At 38.8% G+C, this 20,654-nt stretch overlaps 9 protein-coding genes across 9 annotated transcripts; 4 read left to right on the top strand and 5 right to left on the bottom strand.

Annotated features, from left to right (window-relative positions):
* On the bottom strand, positions 1 to 1,040 carry B0P05DRAFT_548273 (interferon-inducible GTPase-domain-containing protein). The gene is made up of 3 exons (XM_051579012.1): positions 740 to 1,040; positions 521 to 696; positions 1 to 469 (listed from the first exon to the last, which is right to left on the bottom strand). The coding sequence occupies exons 1-3, from the start codon at positions 951 to 953 to the stop codon at positions 149 to 151; spliced, it is 711 nt and encodes a 236-aa protein (XP_051433124.1). The 5' UTR covers positions 954 to 1,040; the 3' UTR covers positions 1 to 148.
* B0P05DRAFT_493982 (uncharacterized protein) lies at positions 917 to 5,658 on the bottom strand (the record flags this gene model as incomplete). The annotated part of the gene is made up of 11 exons (XM_051575355.1): positions 917 to 1,538; positions 1,583 to 1,719; positions 1,767 to 2,013; positions 2,082 to 2,433; positions 2,480 to 2,682; positions 2,726 to 2,797; positions 2,845 to 3,240; positions 3,286 to 3,400; positions 3,444 to 3,649; positions 3,837 to 4,368; positions 4,402 to 5,658. 11 exons carry the CDS (start codon positions 5,656 to 5,658, stop codon positions 1,051 to 1,053), a joined length of 4,005 nt encoding a protein of 1,334 aa, XP_051433125.1. The 3' UTR covers positions 917 to 1,050.
* Positions 5,659 to 5,836: 178 nt separating this feature from the next.
* B0P05DRAFT_572943 (ribosomal protein S25) lies at positions 5,837 to 6,318 on the bottom strand (the record flags this gene model as incomplete). Its single annotated transcript, XM_051581467.1, has 3 exons — positions 5,837 to 5,886; positions 5,937 to 6,225; positions 6,304 to 6,318. 3 exons carry the CDS (start codon positions 6,316 to 6,318, stop codon positions 5,837 to 5,839), a joined length of 354 nt encoding a protein of 117 aa, XP_051433126.1.
* Positions 6,319 to 6,529: 211 nt separating this feature from the next.
* B0P05DRAFT_548281 (GWT1-domain-containing protein) lies at positions 6,530 to 8,065 on the top strand. The gene is made up of 5 exons (XM_051579013.1): positions 6,530 to 6,642; positions 6,695 to 7,042; positions 7,095 to 7,649; positions 7,692 to 7,841; positions 7,900 to 8,065. Exons 1-5 carry the CDS (start codon positions 6,535 to 6,537, stop codon positions 8,050 to 8,052), a joined length of 1,314 nt encoding a protein of 437 aa, XP_051433127.1. The 5' UTR covers positions 6,530 to 6,534; the 3' UTR covers positions 8,053 to 8,065.
* Positions 8,066 to 8,094: 29 nt separating this feature from the next.
* On the top strand, positions 8,095 to 13,147 carry B0P05DRAFT_638827 (SNF2 family N-terminal domain-containing protein). The gene is made up of 6 exons (XM_051583694.1): positions 8,095 to 8,224; positions 8,275 to 8,575; positions 8,638 to 8,770; positions 8,815 to 8,919; positions 8,990 to 9,184; positions 9,230 to 13,147. Exons 2-6 carry the CDS (start codon positions 8,282 to 8,284, stop codon positions 13,030 to 13,032), a joined length of 4,530 nt encoding a protein of 1,509 aa, XP_051433128.1. The 5' UTR covers positions 8,095 to 8,224; positions 8,275 to 8,281; the 3' UTR covers positions 13,033 to 13,147.
* A 1,025-nt stretch (positions 13,148 to 14,172) lies between these two features.
* Positions 14,173 to 14,798, top strand: B0P05DRAFT_548292 (uncharacterized protein). The gene has a single exon (XM_051579014.1). The coding sequence runs from the start codon at positions 14,189 to 14,191 to the stop codon at positions 14,693 to 14,695; it is 507 nt and encodes a 168-aa protein (XP_051433129.1). The 5' UTR covers positions 14,173 to 14,188; the 3' UTR covers positions 14,696 to 14,798.
* B0P05DRAFT_548293 (uncharacterized protein) lies at positions 14,799 to 17,139 on the bottom strand. The gene is made up of 2 exons (XM_051579015.1): positions 16,983 to 17,139; positions 14,799 to 16,940 (listed from the first exon to the last, which is right to left on the bottom strand). Exons 1-2 carry the CDS (start codon positions 17,058 to 17,060, stop codon positions 15,105 to 15,107), a joined length of 1,914 nt encoding a protein of 637 aa, XP_051433130.1. The 5' UTR covers positions 17,061 to 17,139; the 3' UTR covers positions 14,799 to 15,104.
* A 176-nt stretch (positions 17,140 to 17,315) lies between these two features.
* On the top strand, positions 17,316 to 18,016 carry B0P05DRAFT_580197 (ankyrin repeat-containing domain protein; the record flags this gene model as incomplete). Its single annotated transcript, XM_051581995.1, has 3 exons — positions 17,316 to 17,440; positions 17,482 to 17,840; positions 17,898 to 18,016. The coding sequence occupies 3 exons, from the start codon at positions 17,316 to 17,318 to the stop codon at positions 18,014 to 18,016; spliced, it is 603 nt and encodes a 200-aa protein (XP_051433131.1).
* A 492-nt stretch (positions 18,017 to 18,508) lies between these two features.
* B0P05DRAFT_572949 (uncharacterized protein) lies at positions 18,509 to 20,438 on the bottom strand (the record flags this gene model as incomplete). The annotated part of the gene is made up of 2 exons (XM_051581468.1): positions 18,509 to 19,796; positions 19,855 to 20,438. 2 exons carry the CDS (start codon positions 20,436 to 20,438, stop codon positions 18,509 to 18,511), a joined length of 1,872 nt encoding a protein of 623 aa, XP_051433132.1.
* Between the last annotated feature and the right edge of the window lie 216 nt (positions 20,439 to 20,654).

Here is a 20,654-nt window from a genome sequence, read left to right on the forward strand (position 1 = left end):
ATCTAGTCCTTGGTCTTTATATCGTTCTATTTTTGAATTTAGAGACTATTTGTCGCTGATGAGTTACATGTATAGACTAAATAAAAAGGAGTTACCTGATCACATCGATTGCGCACAAATAGAACCGGAATGTGATGTTCTTGTGCTTTTACCGCAATATCCAAATCAATGGATTGTAATCTATGCCCAAATCAGTACAACTGGGTGATACATCGGATTTACTGCATTTATACCTTTCTGCCGTTACAATAATGAGAGAATCAAATGCTTGTAAATAATGATCTTGAAAATAAGTAGCTGTAGGATGTGTGGTTGTACCTGCACCGGGCATATCCCATAATATCATTTTTCGTAGTTCAGGGTGCCGATAACCTCGAGGCTCATCTATATAATTTTTGCCTGTTTCATGAATAGAGGCTGCATAGCGATCTGTATCAGGATAGCCTAATATCCCATTTACAACTGAACTCTATAAATGGTAATTCAGTAAACAAAAAAAAAGTTTTTATCTCAATTTTACCTTGCCTGTGCCTGCTGCTCCTACAACAGCAACATTATAAAAATTATCACAATCAAGCCCAATAGCCTTTCGAACGAGTTGTTTTGTTTCTTCAGACACTTCCGTAGATGTGTTGGGTCCCTCTGTAAAGATGTGTTGATAGGCTGACCAAAAAGCAACAAAAGGAGATATTGGCCCTATTGTTTGTTATGACTAAGTTGATTTATAGTTTGACCTTACATCCAACCACACCAAGAAGCCCCCCAATAGTGCTATCCACTACTTTGACACCTGTAAATTCATTTGCGCTAAACTTGTAGGCATTTAAAATAGGAAACGCAACAATCACCATAGGCACTGCTATAGTGGCCTTATAAAACCGATTTGAGAAATCGTCTTTATCATAAATAATATCAGATTTGTTTCCAAGTGTAATTGAAGCTGCTTGTCCCATCGCAAAGTAAGTAAAGAAAAAAGAAAAAAGAAAAAAAAAGGGATAAGTTTATTATTCAGAAAGGTCACATTGAACCATATGATAGACATATGAAAATTTAAATATCCTTTTTATCCTCTCTAATCGCCAATTTGTAAACAAGTTTTCCATCTCTTTCCTCGTCATCTTCATCTTCTTCTACATCATCAATACGGAAAATACGTCTTGACAATAGTTTCTGGTCATGGGGTGATGTAATAACGAGTTCTGGTATAGGCTGCTTTTGCGGTAAACTCGTCATGCCTTCTATCTTAAACACTTCACTGCTAATACTATTGGTTCGACTTCGGCTTCTGCTGTCTGATTCACTCACAGATCCACTTCGACTACGACCACTGATGTTGAAGTAAAACTTGTCTAAAAAGCCATCATCTTCTTCTGAACGAACCCAGTTGAAAATGTTCTTGTCATCAAGCCAGTTCATACGAGTTGCTTGTTGGAAAAATCCACTGGCAATCTTGGGGAGTTTGCTCGGTGCAGAAGTCCATGAAAGACTAGCATTGCTTGTTGTACGACTTGGTTCGGTGGTTCTAGAGATATAATTGGCTTATAGAGATTTAATATCTGTCATAAAGTATATGCTGCTTTACCATCAAAATCTGGGAATACTTTGGGTCCATATTCATTAATGAGTTCAGTAATATTGCTGGAAAGCTTTTCTCTGTTTTGACGGAGTGTTTCAGCAGCTTGAGGATCCAATAAAGCCAAAAAAGTAGGCTGGATAGATCTATAACGTCCTTTTTTAAACAAGATACTCAAACCATACTTACTTACTTGAAAATGTCTAGACCAATTTCACCAAACCGTAAACTAGCATAAGACGCAAAAGGTAACAATGCCCAAGTAGCCAAGGGTAACATCAATTTCCATTTAAACTCAAGATTTGTTTGTAACAAGACAACAAAGACAATCAAGCTATAAAAAGCATATAAAGTAGGTAAAAGGACTAATCCCACTAATAATTTCCATGTAGCCAATACATCCCGACCTGCAATTTTGACAGTCGATCCTTTCAAAGCAGCTAATACACAAATTTAGAAACAGAGACAATGTTCAGAGTTTTTTTTTTTTTTTTTTTTTTTTTTTTACCTTGTGCTTTTTTTTGACTAATTACTTTAGCCACAATGACGACTGGAAGATTCAGAATACCACCAGGAAATGCCCATAAACCCAAAATAATCAAGACAAACACACGCTTGATTAACAGCCATAACAGCCTTCCTTTGTCACGATTACTTAGTTTTGATACTTGGTGGTCTTTGATACCATGGTATTTTAAAAGTTGATTATAAGCCATCACTCTTTGTTGTAATTCAATCACTTTAGGATCATCTTTAAACAAATTATAGCCAATAAGAAATCGTCTGTTAAGATCCACTACTTGGGACAAATGCAGTTTTGTATGTGCAGGCTTATACAACCTTCTAGCAGCTTGAATCAACTAAGAAGGATATAAGTATGCAATAAAACAAGGTTAAGATGGTTACCATCAGTGTCTCATAACTACCCGCATTGATCGTCACTGTCTTGAGAGCATTGTAGATACTGTCCAACAAAGTAGAACAAGCCTCACGTTTCTCTGTACCGCCCGCTTTAAATTTCTCCACGAGTTCGGGAGATACTGAAATGGGATTGCCGAATTCAATCACTGCACGAGATCTAAACCGGTGAGCGTGAAAGTAATTCAGGCCTGTTGAGTGAGTACGAGATAACTTTTTAAGAGCATAGCTTACCACAAGGCACAATCTTGACATTGAGTCCTTCATATTTAGCCATGGCACCCAATGCCATCACAGTGACGCCAGCTACCATCGTATGAATGGACACGCTTAGGCTGGGTTATTGGACTTACCTTTTAATGGTAACATTTCGGCTCTATCATGGCTTCCACCTTCTGGAAAGATAGTAATACATCTTCCGTTATTAAGTTCATCATGAACAGATCTATAGACTGACTCCTGTTCTACGTGAGGCACGCATTTATAAGCAGTACCTTCAGACTGTGTCAATAGTTCTAGAGCCTTGAGTTCCTTGAATTCCTTTTTGATAATCAATTCTGTATCCGAAATAATCTGGACCACTTCTGATTGTCCACACCCTTTAGGTAATACAATCGAATCCCTGGGCTTGAGTTGTTTTAGGAACTGGGTATGTGTACCAATGATACGTAAGGGGTCTGTTTTTCTATTCAAAAGCTGAATACGACCTTCGCCTGCCTTTGCTAAATCTTGAGGGCGTATAACAGGAACTATGGAGAAATAAGTCATTGGTTTCTATGGTGGACATACTTTACTTGCACTGAGTAATCTTGCAAAAAACCCTATACCCCTTTGATGCATGGATATTTCTGCAATAAGAAATGATACTCTTCTTCCACATTCTCTCATAAGCACAATAGGGTCTACAAACTACATCATGTTTATATTATACGTATATGAAAATGGGACTTACTTGATTTGCGTGTGGAGCTACAACAAATATCACTGGTCCATCTTTGGGTATCTTATGCGCGCCTCTTGGCCTAACTTCTCGAAAGAAAATATTGATCATCAAATTAAACAGCCATAACGCAATGTCATAGGCCACTTGCTGTGCCAGTGTCTGCATCCCAAGTTCAATAAGAGAAAAGAGAGAGAAGAGAGAAAAGAAAACAACAGCTTTTTTCTATACTCAGTTTAAAACTTTAAAATCAAGGGGCGTGACACACGTGTGTCTATCATTGTTCTTGTTTGCCCCAAATGAAAATCCGTTTTTGTCCGTACGCAGGTGATGCATTTTATTTTGGGTTACACTATGTCTCTTTCTTGATATCCATTTCCTGTAAGACACGAAGCCATTCTGTACCTGCTTCTCTTCGCATGGCCTCGATTTTCTTTCGAAATGCCTCGCTAGATTTCTTGAGTTCTTCACTATTTGCAGTAGCAGCAGCTAAAGCAGCCGCTTTCTCTTCTGCGGCTGTTGCTTTCTTACTACGTCGTGACCGGACAGAAGCTGCTCTACGTGCACTCTTGGCTTCTTGTTGGACTGCTTCCTCTAAATCAGCCAGTCGATGTCTGTGCTTCTTGGATTCATCGTCTGAAAGATAGGCTTCAGGCACAGGTATCGTTTCCTCATCTTCTATAGGTCTTCCTAGTCGAATTTGGCGTTTGTTGCTTTTGGATTTTGTACGTGCCAGTTTCTTTTTTGTCTTGACGATAGGTACTTGTTCTGTTTCTGGTACAGCAGCAGTTGGCCATTTTGTAGGTGCAGTAGGTACCTGCATCTCATTTGGTATACTGACATGTCGACGTTCTGTAAAACTAGGCTTTGTGCCGTCCAATTCAATCTCGAGTTGGTTCTTGCTAAACTGGTTAAAGATATCGATACGGTAATCAGGCTAGAAATAAAGATAAGAACAAGATATGTATACATCTTCACTTGCCTTCATTTTAGTAAAAGGGTTTCCTTCAACCCAGATATCACGTATGTTGGGTAAAGCTGTCAATCTGCCTATCTCAGCACTATCCTCAATACGATTATCACGTACATCTAGCCTTTCTAATGCCCATAACCGATCTAAACCAGCCAACAAAGTCAATCGATTGCCTCTCAAGTCTAATTCTTGAATGTTTCCTAGCACTGTATTGATGCCTGTCGTAAATGAAATCATATTGTACGATAAGTTCAGACTAGACAGATTATAGAGTAAGGAGAGTGCAGCAGGAATATCGATCAACAGATTACTGGCCAAGTTCAGATGTGTGATGGATCTCAATAACCCGGCTGGCTCTTGTTCAAATGTGGTTAAGGCATTATCTTGCAAGGACAACATCTTGAGGTCAGGCCAGACCTGTGTGCCTACAATATCAACCACATTATCCACATTGCCTGCCTTCACTACCAAACTCGTCAGGGATTGTAATTCGGACCAGTTTTGAATACAGCATGGGCTGATCTGATTTAACTCTAAACATTTTAAATGCTTAAACGCATGCAGTGATAACTGAATTGAACCGTCTTGAGGAAATGGTGATTCGTAGCCTCGAATGGTGCGTTGTCCACTTTTTGTGACGCCGTGCTCTGTCAGGAGATGCATGTGTAATTTGAGAGCTGATACTCGCGACAGATACTTGTGAATATAGACAATGTCTTCATGTAAAGGACGATCCTGTGTTTGTTTGGCAGACCAGAATTGCCAGCCTGTGGTGAGCGAAAGTGTGGACATGACAGAGCCTACAGATGTCATGGAAGGTGCTTTGCCTGCTGTGGATGTGGTTTCTGTCTCCACAAGACCATGCTCTGGTACAGGCAGCTGGGTTTCTTCTAACCCTAAATATTCAAATTGAACCAGTAAAAAGTACAAGTGATGAATATCCAGTGTTAGACAAGAACGAGGTGGCATATACGATATGTTTGAAAGTGAGCTGGCGTCGGGTGAAGTGGCTGCTAACAAAGACATGTAAGGGACAGGTATACCGTACAAAGAGTTGGGTCGAGAGTGTGTGTCTGGTATGTCTGTTGTATTGGACCATAACGAAGAGACTGTCTTGAAGAAATTGGTTTCTTTAGGTGCTTCTTCTTTAATATGTGCTGGTTTGTTTGTAGTGGGAATAAAACGATGTTCGTTAGCTTCCAGATAATGTCTTAAAGTGCGAATAAACTGTTCTCCAGCAACAGAGCTAGTCATCTTGTTGAAAGAAAAAAGAGAGAAAAAAAGGAAAAAGGGAAAAAGGGTGAAAACAGCGTTTTACAAGTTATTTAAATAGGCGAAAATCGAATGAAATCATCATGTTATGCTGATAAAGAAGACGCGTACATATATGTACATACATTGTATATGTTTATTTATAAATGGGGGAAACTATTTACTCTTCATCGTCAGCAGCAGCCTTCTTTTCATCACCAGTGGCACGAGCTATAGAATAGTTTAGTTACACTGAAATGGTAATCTTATGATATACTTACTGTAGATGATTTGAGCATGGTGGCGAGAGATAGGCTTGATCAAACCTTGAGCTTCGAGTTCACGGATAGCAATACGAGCCAAAGAACCGTTCAACTTGAGACGGTCAACCAAGACAGATTGAGAAATGAGCTTGTAGGTAGGAACTTCCTTGAACAAACGTTCGTAGGTGGGCTTGTCGAGGATGACCAAGTTGTTGGCCTTATCCTTGACCTTCTTGGCAGACCACTTCTTCTTGGCCTTCTTTCCGCCAGAGGATGAGCTAGGCTTAGCAGCAACGTCTTTCTTAGCCTATAATGAGATGTACATGTTAGCTTTATGGTGATCTACAACTATTTCCATCCATTGCGTATTTCTATCCATCCATACTGCTTTTGTTGTCATTGATGTCCATCTCCCCCCTTTTTTCCTATCACGCACACCCCTTTTCTTCTGTCTTCTTCAATGGATTGATGCTACTTTACCATTTGGATTTATTGAGGAAGATTTAAAATAGGTCTTGAGGAAATCCCACTGATATACTCACTCACAGCCTAAATTCAACTACCGCATACCTCCCGCACCGAAAACCAAGTGACATCTTTTTTACTTATTTATTTTATGATGAAAATAAGTGAGGAGGAATACAAGTTGGCTAAAGAAGCCCATGTATCCAACTGTACAGGTGGTAATATACATGAGATAAGCACAGTTTGTGGCTCGCTTGTGGTAAGTGTACTTTCTAAAACAACCATTTGTTTGCCTCATATGCTTCAATTAGAGCTCTCACTTGTTGTGGGCAAGTCTTGTTCAAACAAACAGTGTTTCTCAAGATAAATTTTTACCTCAATTTGTTATTTACGTGCTACCTGTATTATTGAATATGACACTGGCATCTGATTATGCTTATGCTGTCACTATCGGCATGGCAACGGTTGCTATGGCTATCTTTTTGACAGGTCGCGTTACTGAAACCAAGGAAACCAAGCCAGCCAATGATAATTACAAACCCTTTTTGACTGTCTATCGTGCAGGCACCATGATATCGACGTGCATTGCTATTCTTGCTGTTGATTTTCAATTCTTCCCTCGTCGTTTTGCTAAAGTAGAAACATTTGGCACTTCATTGGTAACGAAAAGTTTATCCTTATGCAGCCACAGTGTGTTGATTTATAGATAAGATGGATGTGGGTGTAGGTTCTTTTGTGTTTTCTTCAGGCATTGTTGCTTCTCGAGCCTATCTTGATCCAGTTCAAAAGCGATTCACAACCACCATGCTTCAATCGATGCGCACTGCATTGCCCATTTTAGTATTAGGATTTGCTCGATTTTTCTTGACCAAAAGTGTGAATTATCAAGAACATAATTCAGAATATGGACTTCATTGGAACTTTTTTTTTACTTTGGGATTTTTACCTCCCTTTGTGACAGCATTCGCCTATACACAACAATTTGCTTTGTTTGGAGCCATGATAGCCGGTGTCTATCAATTCGTACTCTGTCAGGGATTACAGGAGTGGGTCTTAAATGCACCTCGTGTTGATCTATTAAGTGCAAACAAGGAAGGAATTTGCAGTTTTGCAGGATATTTGTCTATCTTTTTATTTGGTTTGCAGGTTGGAGTTTGGATCTTTTCTTCAAAACCAATGAAATTGATTCTCTTTAGTGGGATCATGTGGGGTGCATTGGCTGCTTGGACTTGGTTTTTTCCTGATTATTATGTGTCTCGTCGAATGGTAAACTATCCCCTCAAAGACAGACTGATAAACCCTATCTAGGCTAATTTACCTTATGTTGTATGGGTCATTGCATTTAATGTCTCCCTTTTAACCTTGCTTATCCTTGTTGATGACTATGCTAAACCAAGAGGACGTGGTCCACCCATGTTGGATGCTATGAATATGAATGGTCTATTCACATTCTTATTGGTAAATAAGAAACAGTCTCTATTCTTATATAAACTCATTACTTTGTATATAAATATAGGCTAATGTCTTGACAGGCACGATCAATTTAACTATGTACACACTTTATGCAAGTGATTTGATCTCTTTGGTTGTTAATGTAGTCTATATGTTTATTGTTTGTCTTATACCATGGATCTTTTGGCAACACTATCATTTAAGAATAAAATTCTGAATTTCAAATCGAATATGAAATTTTTTTCTCTTTCTTTCTTTTCTTTAAACAAGTTCCTTAAATATAGAAGAGAGAAATAATTCATATTAATAAGCAGATTCTCTTTCTTTTCTGCTATATTCTTTCTCTCTCTTCAATATCATTCTATAAGAAAACAAAAGAGAAAAGTATTGTAAGTACAGTAGACGCGTTTTTATGAACACAAGAGATTAACAATAAAAGCAATAGTATGAGTTTTCATAAAAACAATAATATATTTACAGACTCAGAGTCAGAAGAAGACTATTCTGATAACTATCATTTAAGCTTAAAAAGTAAAGCGACTGTTGCTCCAATGGCATCAGATCTTGATCAGACTCTGGAGCAAATAACCACAGACGACGAAAACATGTTATCTCTACAAAGTTCACCTTCACCTTATGCTTCTGAAGAGCAAGAAGAACCCATGGACGACGAAGAACAAGACAACTATTTAGACCCAGACTTATACTGCTTAAGACGTTCAGACCGACATAAAAAGACTGTAAATGTGTAACATATACACTGTTGTCTTCTATCTTTCTCACCTTTTTTTCTTTCTTCTAGACAGGAGTAGAATCAGAAGAAATGACATTTACAACAGATGAAGAGATACAAGACAATAGTTCAGATGATGATTATGGTAGTCCTAAGCAAACAAAAACAAGACGAAATACTCGTCCATCCAAAACTCAACGAGGTATGTTCTCGTATTTTCATGCATGTTATTAATGCCAATGACAGTGTCCTATGAAACTGAAGAAGAAGAAGAGAGTATGAGCTCTGAAGAAGATTGGGGATCCACAAAGAGAAAGACGAGAACAAAGCGTCTTAAACAGAAATCTCAACGTAAGTGTGTGTGTGTGTGTGTGTTTGTAGGTGGTATGTATGACTATAGGATCATTTATCTTGGGTTTAGGTGCTATTTCTCCAAGTGATTTCGCTCGTCATTCAACTCGTGCTCGTAAAGTGACAAACTACAACGAAGATAATGCTGAGCTTTGGGGCCTTTCAGAAGAAGAGATTGTCGAGACTTATACCCCTGTTCCCGCTGAAGAAGACGAAGGAGATGTGATTGAACAAGTGCTGGATCACCGAAGAAAAGAAGGCGATGGTAAGCATGCACCATGATCTATTTCTCTTTACTTATTTGGAGTAGAAGGAGGCCCCGATATACCAGAAAAAAACCTTGAATTTCTGATCAAATGGAAATCTTGGTCTCATCTACACGACACTTGGGATACATATGAATATCTTAAAACCTGTAAAAGCTTTCGTAAACTCGAAAACTACATCCGTAGCTATTTTGACGAACAAAACTTTCGGGCCAATATCGAGACCACGCGGGAAGAAATTGAACAACGCGATATCAAACTTTCGCGTCGTCGAGACGAAATTCAAGATTGGCGGACAGTCGATCGTGTTTTAGCCTCGCGTGGCCAACCACCTAACATTGAATACTTTGTTAAATGGAAACGACTTCACTACGATGAATGCACTTGGGAGAGCGCTGATTTAATTGCTGCTGATCATCAGCCAGAGATTGACGATTATCTCATTCGAGAACAGAACACCCATATTCCTCATCGGTCCACGACTTATCCTCGAGGCAATCGACCCGATTTTAGTGCGTTCAAGACACAGCCTTCGTTTATTTCTGGTGGCGAATTGCGTGACTATCAACTACATGGTGTCAATTGGATGTATTATTTATGGTGTCGAAATGAGAACGGTATTTTGGCAGATGAAATGGGATTAGGAAAGACAGTTCAGACCATTAGTTTCTTGAACACCTTGTTTCATCATAGTCGATTGTATGGGCCATTTTTGATTGTGGTACCCTTGTCCACGTCTGATAATTGGATGCAAGAATTTAAGCAGTGGGCACCTGAAATGAATGTGATTTGTTATCTAGGCAACAGAGCTTCGCGTGAAGTGATTCGAAACACTGAATTTTATCTCTCAGGCACAAAGCGACTCAAGTTTAATGCATTAATCACTACTTATGAAATTGTTTTGAAAGACAAGGATATTTTGGGCAACATTCGCTGGCAATATCTCGCTGTAGATGAAGCACATCGGCTCAAAAATGCTGATTCTCAGTTGTATGAAGCACTTTTTGTGTTCCAGACAACCAACCGTCTGTTGATCACAGGTACACCTTTACAGAACAATGTGACTGAACTATTAGCTCTTGTTCGGTTCTTGATGCCCAGCATTGATCTCAGTGCTTACAATTTTGATTTGGATGTGGAAGATATTAACCAAGAAGAAAAGATCAAAGCACTCCACAACAGGATTAAGCGTCTGATGCTGCGTCGATTGAAAAAAGATGTCGAAAAGTCACTTCCCAACAAATCAGAACGTATCTTGCGTGTGGAAATGAGCGAACTCCAAAAGACATACTACAAGCACATTTTGGCTAAAAACTTTGACTTATTGTCATCTGGTACAGAAAGCAAGAAGCAATGGCTTAATATTGCTATCGAACTAAAGAAAGCAAGTAACCATCCTTTCTTGTTTCCCGATGTTGAAACACCTTCTACCAGTCGCATCACACAACTCAAAGGTCTGATTGAAAACAGTGGTAAAATGGTTTTGTTGGATAAACTCTTGAGTCGCCTTAAAGAAAACGGTCACCGTGTATTGATTTTCTCTCAGTTGGTCATGATGCTTGATATTTTGTCGGATTACATGACATTGCGTGGACATCCTTTTCAACGTTTGGACGGCTCCATGAAGCCTGAAGACCGTAACAAGGCCATTGAGCACTTTAATGCACCGGAAAGTCCTGATTTCGTCTTTTTGTTATCGACACGCGCAGGTGGTATGGGTATCAACCTAGTGACAGCAGACACAGTGATTATTTTCGACAGTGATTGGAACCCACAAAACGACTTACAGGCCATGTCACGTGCCCATCGTATTGGTCAAACAAAATCAGTCAATGTCTATCGATTTGTGACGAAAGGCACGATGGAAGAAGACATTATTGAACGTGCTAAGCGAAAGATGGTGTTAGAATATTGCATTATCAAACAAATGGATACATCGGGTCATTCGTTTTTAGCAGAGCAACAGACACTCACTAACACAAAGAACCGAGATATTCCATTCAACCGTGCAGAAATGTCTGCTGTACTCAAGTTTGGTGCTAAAAACATGTTCCAATCCACAGAAAATACGCAGCCTGTGAATGACATTGATCTGGATGAAATCCTGGAGCGTGCAGAGACCACAGAGACATTAGAAGGTCAAGACAGTGCATTGGGCTCAGATGACTTTTTGGCTCAGTTCAAGATTACAGACTATGGAGGTACAGCAGAAGATCTTAGTTGGGATGATATCATTCCTCAATCTGAACGTGACAAATTGGAACAAGAGCAAGATAAGGAAGATCAGGCTGCCTTGTATGACCGTGCAGCTAAAAAGAACCGTGTCAAGTACAACATGGAAGAAGAGGAAGAAGAAGAAATAGACACCAAGAAACGAAAAAGAGCCAGCAATGGTACGTCGAGTCGTAAGCGACATCATAACGGAAAAGCAGATGAATTATCTGAACGTGATCGACGAGCCATTGTTCGTGCTGTACTCAAATATGGCGATCTTGAGGCACGTTACACTGAAGCCGTCAGTGATTTCGACTTAGAGCAGAAAGACAAGGAACTCATTCTATCCCTTTACAAGGATTTAATTGCTGAATGTAAAGCTCAAGTGCGTGAACAAGCTGAAGCCAATCATACTATTGAAAAAAACCAAGAACCTACAGAAGATCAATTATTGGCAGAACTTCGTCATACAAAACAAAAGGCCATCTTGTTTACATGGCATGATATTGCTAGTGTCAATGCTGGGCAGATCTTTCAACGCCATCATGATATGAAGGTGCTAGCTCGTCGTCTTAGTGCGGTACCTGATCGAACCAAATTCCGTATCTCGTTGGGTGCTAAGCGTGTTCAGGGTTGGTCGTGTGCTTGGGGTCCTAAAGAAGATGCTATGCTCCTTGTGGGTGTGCATCATCATGGATTTGGTTCATGGCCTGCTATTCAAGCAGATACACCACTTGGTCTTTCAGACAAGTTCTTTATTGGCAGTCAAGATGACGATAAAAAGACACCTAAAGCTATTCATCTAGTACGTCGTGCAGAACAAATGATGAAGATTTTAGCAGAAGAAGACAAGCTACGAAATGAACGATCCTCTAGTACAAAAAAGGGGCCTAAATTAAAGCAACAACAAAAGCAACAGCAACTACAACAACTACAGCAACAACAACAACAACAACTACAACTACAACAACAACAACAACAACAACAACAACAACAACAACTGCTGCAGCAACAACAGCAAGAGGAAGAAACGATCAAGAAACGTAAATCACGCACAACAGATTTGCCTCGACCATCTAAGCGTACTGAAAAAGAAAACAAAGTGCCAGACGATAGTTATGACGAAGATGCCGCTTATTCTTCTATGCGGCCCGTTAAACATGTCTTGTGTCGATTACGCGATGATGCTAATAAGGCAGACGGTACAGAAAAGGCGCAAATGATTAAAGAATGCATGCTTAAGATTGGTAAGCACATTGATCGTCAAGTCCATGACTATCCTCGCGATGAACATCTAAAGCGTCATTTGTGGATGTTTACTTGTCAATATTGGCCCGGCATGAAGCTTTCTTGGAAGAACCTGATTGATGTTTATGAGAAGATTGTCGCTGCTACTCAAAAAGAAGAAAAGAATAACAGCAGTAGAGAACACAGGCACCGACATCGATCTCCTGAACATCGTCGAAGAGACAGTACTTCTTCGTCAAGAAAAAGTAGTCATCATCACCACCACCATCATCATAGTAGTAGTGAGCATGACAGTAGACGTAGACGATCTTCTTCTTCTCATCGTGATGATCATCATAGAAAGTATGATAGATATGAAAGAAGCTCAAAAGATAGACGTCGATAAAGAGTGGAAGGAGAGGGGAAAAGTTCTTTATACCATCATTGTACAGTTACCCCCTCTTCTTTTTTTTATAGTCTTCTTTTTTTGTATAATAAACTCTTGTCTTTCTTGTTCTTTTATATTTGTCAAGTTTATTGGGAAAGTACTTTTTTTCGGGGCAAAGAGTGATTCATCTTAAACTTTTATGCAAAAGACATATCAAACTCTGCGTAAGGCCTTTTGATGTACTGTTGGAATCGATAATGTAATTTTTGATTTTGAATTTTGTCGCACAAGGCTACTGCTTACGAATTTCTTGAAGAAAAATAAATTGCAGAGAATTTTAGCTAAATAATGCGCTTCAATCCTATGCAGATTTTCTAAATACATTATAACATTGTTAATTATCAAGAAAATCTATTTTTTTCTATGGGCATTGGCAACATAAATCATACAAAAAGAGGTCAAAGTGTACGCATAAATTAATAAAATGCTTTATTTGCGAAGTGTAAGAAAGAAACATGTTACACAGTTCCAAAAATCTGTTTACTATAAACCAAAGATACAAAATATCAATTACGGTTTATAAAAGTTTTCTTTGTCAAACTCAAATCATTCAATTATATAACACCAAGGGAAAGAACAATTAGCAAAAAAGACAGCATGATCCTTGAGTATAATGAATTGAGGTTGTTTTGTTTGCTTTGATAAACCTTCTTTCTCAAAATTGATTGACAGGCTATCTTTCTCAAAAGAGAAAAAGACGTGTCTTTACCCTTTTAGTCTCGATTGAGTATGTTCGATCGATATCGTGTATTATGGCGCAAGCGGATAGACGCCTAAGCGACTCCTCGTTTCAGGGATTGAATGTTTTTGTCGGACAAAATCATGAATTAGCAAATAATCGATTTGCAATCGGCAATGTTTATTCAAACTATAATCTTGCCAAGTCGAAAAACTAATAAGTACATCACTGACCTTAAGATCAACTATTTGCATTATAGGAGTACGCCACCGTGTGATCCAGTAATACCATCCCAATAATAAAAAAGGGGATGAATAGGAGGCTATGTAAGAAAACTGTTTCAAGAAGAAAAAGAGGGAAATTTTCTAAAGTATATAAATAGCTTGTTTACCTTTTTTTCTTGTGTTCTTTCATTTTCTTATTTTATTTATCATTATGCAAGTTGAACAAAAGCCTGTGAAAAGACAAAGCCTGTATACTTGTATACGTTATGCTTCCAAATTGATAAAGATGCGTACTGACATTCGTAAGCATCGAACATTACCCAATGATTACTGCGACCTACTTTACACCAAAGATGAAAAGAGTTCACCTGCTTGTTTTTATCGCCCAGAACTTTCTTTACCTCCTAAAATCACGTTTCTCTCTGCTGGTCATGAAGAGTTTGACGAAAAACAGGAATTAAAGCAGGCTATCAATCAAGACTTGTTTGATGAAGAAGACGAAGACAAGGAATCAAGTGAAGTAGATTATGATAGTGAAGAAGCCGAAATTGATCGCTATTATACAGATGAATATGACTTGACATTACAAAAGCTTACAGGCAAAGTCGATAATGCTACAAAGAGAAATACAGCTGTTCGTATCAAAATGTCGCCAAATGCTTTAGCCGCTGCAAATGCTGCTCGTCAAAGAAGACAAAAAACAAAAACCGCTCATTAATTTACTGTACACCACTAGAACTATATTTTTTTCTCTTATACTTATGCATTTACTTATACATATACCATTGCTTAATAATTCATCATAATAAATATGACAACAGTTTTTTTTTTTTTGGCAATTCTCTTATCTGCTGTGGCGCTTTTGTGTCTCGAGTTACCTCAGTTGACTTGTCTTTAAATAGGACTTGCTCAGCCAAACATAAAAAAGAAAAATCTTGCTTTGCTCCTTAATCTCCTCCTACACTTTATTCCATGTGCCATTGGCGGCTTGTGCTAATAGAGTATATTGAGCATATGAATTCTTAGGCGTTTTAATTATTCAATTTATCCTATTTCTACAATCTCCTTACGGTCTTAAATAGTACATCTGTACTACCTACATTAAAGTCTTATTATACATATTTATATTACATGATTGAAATGGCATCATTTCTATGTCGTTGATGGTCCATTGAACTTCTTTGAGCAGACAAGGCTGTTGTCAAACTAATCACTTGATTTTCTTCATCACTATCTTCAAAATAAATATCAATACTTTCTTCATCACTCTCTTCTTCGTGTTGTTCTTGCTTCTTCTTTTCTTGTTGAAGTATCAAGTCTTTATATTTCTTGGTCTTGATAAACTTGGGGACTGAGTCTTCGGCCATCATGCGACATACATGATCATTGACCTTGGAAAATATAAAAAGTAATTTGCTTAAGCATTTTTCAGGTACCATGCCTCGAATGACCACAATACGCTTCTTGCTTGTACCTGAAACAACTTGAGGCGGTAATAATAAAAGACGAGTGGACGCCTTGGAGGACTTAGCAGAAGGAGCGACAGTGGTATGATTGGGCGTAGGGAAAGACATAGTAAAATGAGGGACATGGGACGGAGGTGTTTGATTGACAGTATAGAAATAGGTAGAGCAATAACGAATGATGTCTTGATTCAGTGTATGGTCAATATTTAAATCGGCTGTTGCTTGTGGTCCAAGGTAGTTTTCGTAAATTGCATAAGCGTCTGAAAGTTGGTCAATCACATTCTTGTTGCTGCTAGCTATCAGCTTATTGTGATCAACCCAGAAATTGATGTTCTCAACACAATAATTGGAACGTAAAAAGTCTCGGAAATACATACGCATTAATGGCGTTTCCAAGATTTGCATCAAACGTGTCCATTGTGAATTATCTTTAATGGGAGAAGTCTCAATCATGCTTGGTGGGCGTTCAGGAGGGGTTATACCAGCAGTAGCGGAATCATGGCGTATCATTTCAGCAGGTTTGGCTTCTGTAGACTCATAACTGACGTTACTGTTGGCTGATGGATTGCGTCTACGAGGTGCTTGCTTCATGATAACATGGCTATCGTTTGTTGTTACAGAATCAGCCGAGATGCTGCTTGTTTGCTCTTCGCCTGTAAAGGCTTTTGCTCCGAGAATCAAGCAACCACGCTCAGTGATATAATAGATTGCATTCCTTGCTGTCTTGAATGCCATGGCATCATCTTTACTATTTAGCACGCGATCTGATCGGTCCAAGACAAGTGCAATCCAGCCAAACAAGACAAATTGAGCAGCAACCATTTCAGCTTCTTCTCGGGAATTGACAGTCAAACGATCACACAACCATTCAACACAATGTGTGCCTACAATCGTGTGTTCATACTGGCCGGTAAAGCTACGTTTCTCAACACCAACAATTTCTTCCATAAACAGAGCATCTCTTGGTAAACTTGACATCATGGCTTTGAAGGCTATGGTCATATTTGGCCGAGCAAATGTGATTTGGTCATCGTTATCACTGAGGCGCTCTAAGGTAATCAAGCGGCCAGTGGATCCAGGAGACATGTAAGGTGCATTCAGGGCAGCAATGAGTGTGTTAGGCATCTCTACTTGAGTGGAATCAGTAAATTCTTCGAGTACATATTTGCCCTTTAATGTAGGAGACCAAAGACCTTTGTCTTTGATAGACCAATTGGTGGGATCAGTAGCACTCATGATGAGACGAGCAGCTAAGAATTGTTGTAGCAAGTGCTTTGCTGTACCATAGTCCATGCTGAATGTGGTTGTGGTCCGAGTCGCAATTTGACGTGAGGGATCTGCAGGATCGGGTTTTCGGTGAACATGAATGAATGTGAGCGAGGACATGACTTGAGCGGCTTCGGCTGTGGTGAATGTGTAAGGATAAGTACGAAACATGATTCGGTGATCCGTCAGTTCAATCTGAAGCAATACAGCAGCAAACATGTCATATAGATCCTGCTCCAATTAGCTTATTTACTTCCTTTTTGGGTTTCTTACTTTAGTATATGGTCTTCCTTTGCTTGTCACCCGCATCATGGAAGTGTAAGTAGAAAAACTTGTGTCTGTTTTTGGCATTGTTTAGTCAATAAGAAAATAAAAGAAAAGAATTGAATAAAACAAGACAATAAATAATAAAATGAAAATCAAGGAGAACATTGTCAACAATAACATGAAAAAAGATCACCTCATTTTTTCTCTCTTAACACACTGACATTGACAAACATAATTGTAATACAAAAAAACAAGTTTGATCTTTGCTTTTTTTTTTACAGTCATTTGACCTATCGTATGATTTAAAATTTTTTTTCCTAGTTTTATACACATATTAAAATGCCTTTAGGTGATGAACGAGAACACACGCTTCGAGAAGTAGCTGCCCTTGGAAATATTAAAGCTACACTTTATTTGGCTCACTCGGGAGTCAATGTGAATTCACAAAATGCCATGAACGGCTGGTATGTTTATTGTGGTATTTTCATTGTCTGATTCCATGTAGGACCGCTTTGCATTGGGCAGCCCATCGTGGTCATGTTCATGTGGCTACTGCTTTATTAAGAAGTGGTGCAGATCCTTCTATTAAGACACAAAAGGGACAAACAGCACTTGATTTATCTGCTCATCATCCACAAGTTACTGATGTGTTAAAATCTGCCATGGGTGATCAATCCATCTCAGTAGGTCCTGAACCTGCTTTACCTATTGTGCCTACCTACATGAAAAACCCTGATCTAGAAAAGACATGGCTGATGCCTGATGAATTCTCAGAAAACAAGATTGAAAATGTGATTAGAAAACAAACAGCTGCCAACGCTGTTCATCAGCCACCTACAAACACGTCTGAAAACAGGGAAGAAGGTAAAAAGATAAAAAAAAAAAAAACGACATGTCTGTATTAAAGCAATGTAAGGATAGAAAGAGAAGTTTTAGTGTATTTGTCTAAAAGAGAAGATGAGAATTTACTTGGATCTGTATTTTTGAAGAATGAATCTATTGAAAAAGCAGTAGAGATCATGAAAGAGGCAAGTGAATAAAAAAAAACGAATAACGTATTGATGCCTTTTTATAGGAATTGGATGTGCCTCAGACTTTCCAAGTAGCTCGACACAATGGCAAAGTGAGCGTTCCTATCAGCACGAAGCAAATGAACAAACAACTATTAGACATCTTTAGAGGAGAAGAAGATGTCTTGATTATTATCCCTCAATTATAGAAAGTAAATATCATCATCAATAGAATACAAACTCACTTTTTTCTATAGTTTAAATAAACTGTACATGTTAGATTATACATCAAATTGTCTTTGGTGGTTTCTTGCTTACAGAATCAAATTGTTCATTGTTACTTTGATTTTATTGCTCATAGAAACCTAGATCAAAAAACAAGCTCATTACTAATACCCTTTCACCGTAAGGAACTCGGTTTCCAGGGATAGAACAAATGTTGCTACATAACTTGTGAAATCGACCTGCGATTTTATAGACTCTTTATTTTATTTTATTCTTTATTTGTATGAGAGGGGGGTATTAGGATGATCCAGATGAAACAAGCGTAGGCCGCTGCATGTTTCTCATGACAAGATCCTCAATCTGATCTTGTTGTTGTTGAACTGTGTCTACAGCTGCAGCTGCAGCAACTTGGACACTATCTGTCCAATCGCGTAGCACTTTCTCTTGAGTGGGCTGATGATAAGGACGTAATAAAGAAGATCCGCTGGTACTTCGTTCTCTAGTAAGAGACGAACTACTGTTGGATCGAATGAAATTTGTAAATCGTTTGGTTACTGAAGTGGCTGAAGATGCACGGGGGCGGTTTCCCCTGATGTTGGTGGCCAAAGGGGGAGGCGTGAGTAATGACGAGGACGAAGATGGGGATGAGGCCATATTCGTGTTTTCTAAAGGAAGTGCAGGTAGATCAGGCTGACTTTTGAGTAAAGAGATAGGGAAATAGTCTGTGGTGGGTGGATACTCCGAAGCATTCGAATTGGATCTTCTTGAAGAAAAAGAAGGTTGCGAGATCAAAGGAGGAGCTGGAGGTGTGAGGAATACATTACTGCTACCCACACTGGTATTACTAGCATCGCTATGAGCACGATGTCGATGGACAACTTCATTCAATCCCTCCATGTCGACTGTGGTGCCCTGTGTCGTATGTTGTTGTTCAGAAAACATGCACAATAGTCGGTCTTCGTCTGTACTCCAATGGGCACGGCAAAGTGTGTATTCTAATGCCATAGGCTGCCTAAATCTTCGTTCAATGAACCGTACACGGGATACAAAACTGTCAAAAAAGGGTCCTTTGCAGTACGAACAAGTATCGGCACGAGCTAAATAATCTTTGATGTGTTCAGACAGTTGATGAGGGATAGAGAGTTGCGAGCGTACAGCAATGCGTGCACATGTTTCGAATAAAGAAGGTGGGTCGTGTTTGAGAGAATAGCTGTATTCTTCCTCAAAAGAACAATCTTCGGTCAAAAGTTTGCGAAGGTTGCTTAATGTAGCTATTTCTGCAGGTAACGATTTCAATGGGTTGTTGGAAACATTGAGAGAAATAAGGTTTGTGAGATGAGCAAATTCGCGAGGTAAACTGGTGAGCTTATTATCGTTTGCAATGATGATAACCAATTTTGGTAAGTTTCCAATGGAGCTTGGAAGTTGTACAAGCTTATTATAGCTCACATTTAATGCTTTTAGTTTAGTAAGAAAAGTAATTGTGTTCGGTATGTCTTCAATTGCATTGTTGGATATGTTCAAGACACGCAAGTTTTTGAGGTAACCTATTTCTCTAGGTAAACTCATCATTTGATTGTTGGATCTTGAGCACATGATAATTAGTACAATAAAGAAAATATAAATGAAGTTAATATCCTTACAGGTTTAATTTGGTTAAACTGCTAAGATAGCCAATACTTGGACCCAACTTCACAAGTGAACGATGGGATAAATCAACTGCCATAGATGAAGAGGGCCCAGTCAGTCGTCGAGGTCTTCTTCGAGAAGCAATGCTGCCACTTGGCGAGGTTGCTTCACCAATCGTTAGTCTCGACCAATTGTTTGTGTCATCTTCCTGGTTGTTTTCCAGCTGAATCAGCTCTTGTTCCATTTGATCATCTTCTTCTGTGTAATGAACCACATCTGGATAATATGTCTGATCAATGTATTCAAGATCTTCTGCCAAACCCTTTCGAACCAATGATAATCGTTTCTGCCTTTTACATTTCGCACACGATTCGTTAACAAGCGAAACCACCATTTCCTCGGTACGATTGACAGTATTTTCTTTGCTGCATTGATCGCAAATGGTCTGTAATTGATATAAATGAGGATTGTCTAGCACAAAATCTCGTTGTGCTTGGTCGAGTTCTTGCCGGTCTTCTTCTTTTGAGATATTCGGGATAGTTCGATTGACATAACCGAATGTAAGAGGGGCATGTTCTCGGCTTGTTTGCTGTCCCATTTGTTTACTATAAGAGAAACAAGAAGGAAAAGAAAAAAGAGGGTAAAAAGAGAGAGACAAGGGAAAAAAAGTTATTTTTAACCTTTTGGTGTTGAACAAATAGAAAAACAGAAAAGAAAAAGGAGTTTAAACAAGAAGGGCCTTTTCTTTTCTTAAAAAGATTTAAGTGGTACAAATTCAAAAGATGAAAAGGAATTCACTCCAAAAGAAGACTTC

This window comes from Gilbertella persicaria, assembly GCF_025201335.1.
Source record: "Gilbertella persicaria strain CBS 190.32 chromosome Unknown B0P05scaffold_29, whole genome shotgun sequence".
NCBI classification, from domain to species: domain Eukaryota; kingdom Fungi; phylum Mucoromycota; class Mucoromycetes; order Mucorales; family Choanephoraceae; genus Gilbertella; species Gilbertella persicaria.

What these genes read in the sequence shown, in the direction of transcription:
- B0P05DRAFT_548293 (XM_051579015.1), bottom strand. Translation starts at nt 17,060, where the DNA reads ATGCCAAAAACAGACACAAGTTTTTCTACTTACACTTCCATGATGCGG. An exon ending in AAGGAAGACCATATACTAAA is followed by an intron (nt 16,941 to 16,982) that starts GTAAGAAACCCA and finishes TAATTGGAGCAG; the next exon opens with GATCTATATGACATGTTTGC.
- B0P05DRAFT_638827 (XM_051583694.1), top strand. Translation starts at nt 8,282, where the DNA reads ATGAGTTTTCATAAAAACAATAATATATTTACAGACTCAGAGTCAGAA. An exon ending in CAGACCGACATAAAAAGACT is followed by an intron (nt 8,576 to 8,637) that starts GTAAATGTGTAA and finishes TCTTTCTTCTAG; the next exon opens with ACAGGAGTAGAATCAGAAGA. An exon ending in CCGAAGAAAAGAAGGCGATG is followed by an intron (nt 9,185 to 9,229) that starts GTAAGCATGCAC and finishes TATTTGGAGTAG; the next exon opens with AAGGAGGCCCCGATATACCA.
- B0P05DRAFT_548292 (XM_051579014.1), top strand. Translation starts at nt 14,189, where the DNA reads ATGCAAGTTGAACAAAAGCCTGTGAAAAGACAAAGCCTGTATACTTGT.
- B0P05DRAFT_548273 (XM_051579012.1), bottom strand. Translation starts at nt 953, where the DNA reads ATGGGACAAGCAGCTTCAATTACACTTGGAAACAAATCTGATATTATT. An exon ending in GCTTCTTGGTGTGGTTGGAT is followed by an intron (nt 697 to 739) that starts GTAAGGTCAAAC and finishes AACAAACAATAG; the next exon opens with GGCCAATATCTCCTTTTGTT. An exon ending in GAGCAGCAGGCACAGGCAAG is followed by an intron (nt 470 to 520) that starts GTAAAATTGAGA and finishes TACCATTTATAG; the next exon opens with AGTTCAGTTGTAAATGGGAT.
- B0P05DRAFT_548281 (XM_051579013.1), top strand. Translation starts at nt 6,535, where the DNA reads ATGATGAAAATAAGTGAGGAGGAATACAAGTTGGCTAAAGAAGCCCAT. An exon ending in CAGTTTGTGGCTCGCTTGTG is followed by an intron (nt 6,643 to 6,694) that starts GTAAGTGTACTT and finishes TGCTTCAATTAG; the next exon opens with AGCTCTCACTTGTTGTGGGC. An exon ending in GTCTATTCACATTCTTATTG is followed by an intron (nt 7,842 to 7,899) that starts GTAAATAAGAAA and finishes ATATAAATATAG; the next exon opens with GCTAATGTCTTGACAGGCAC.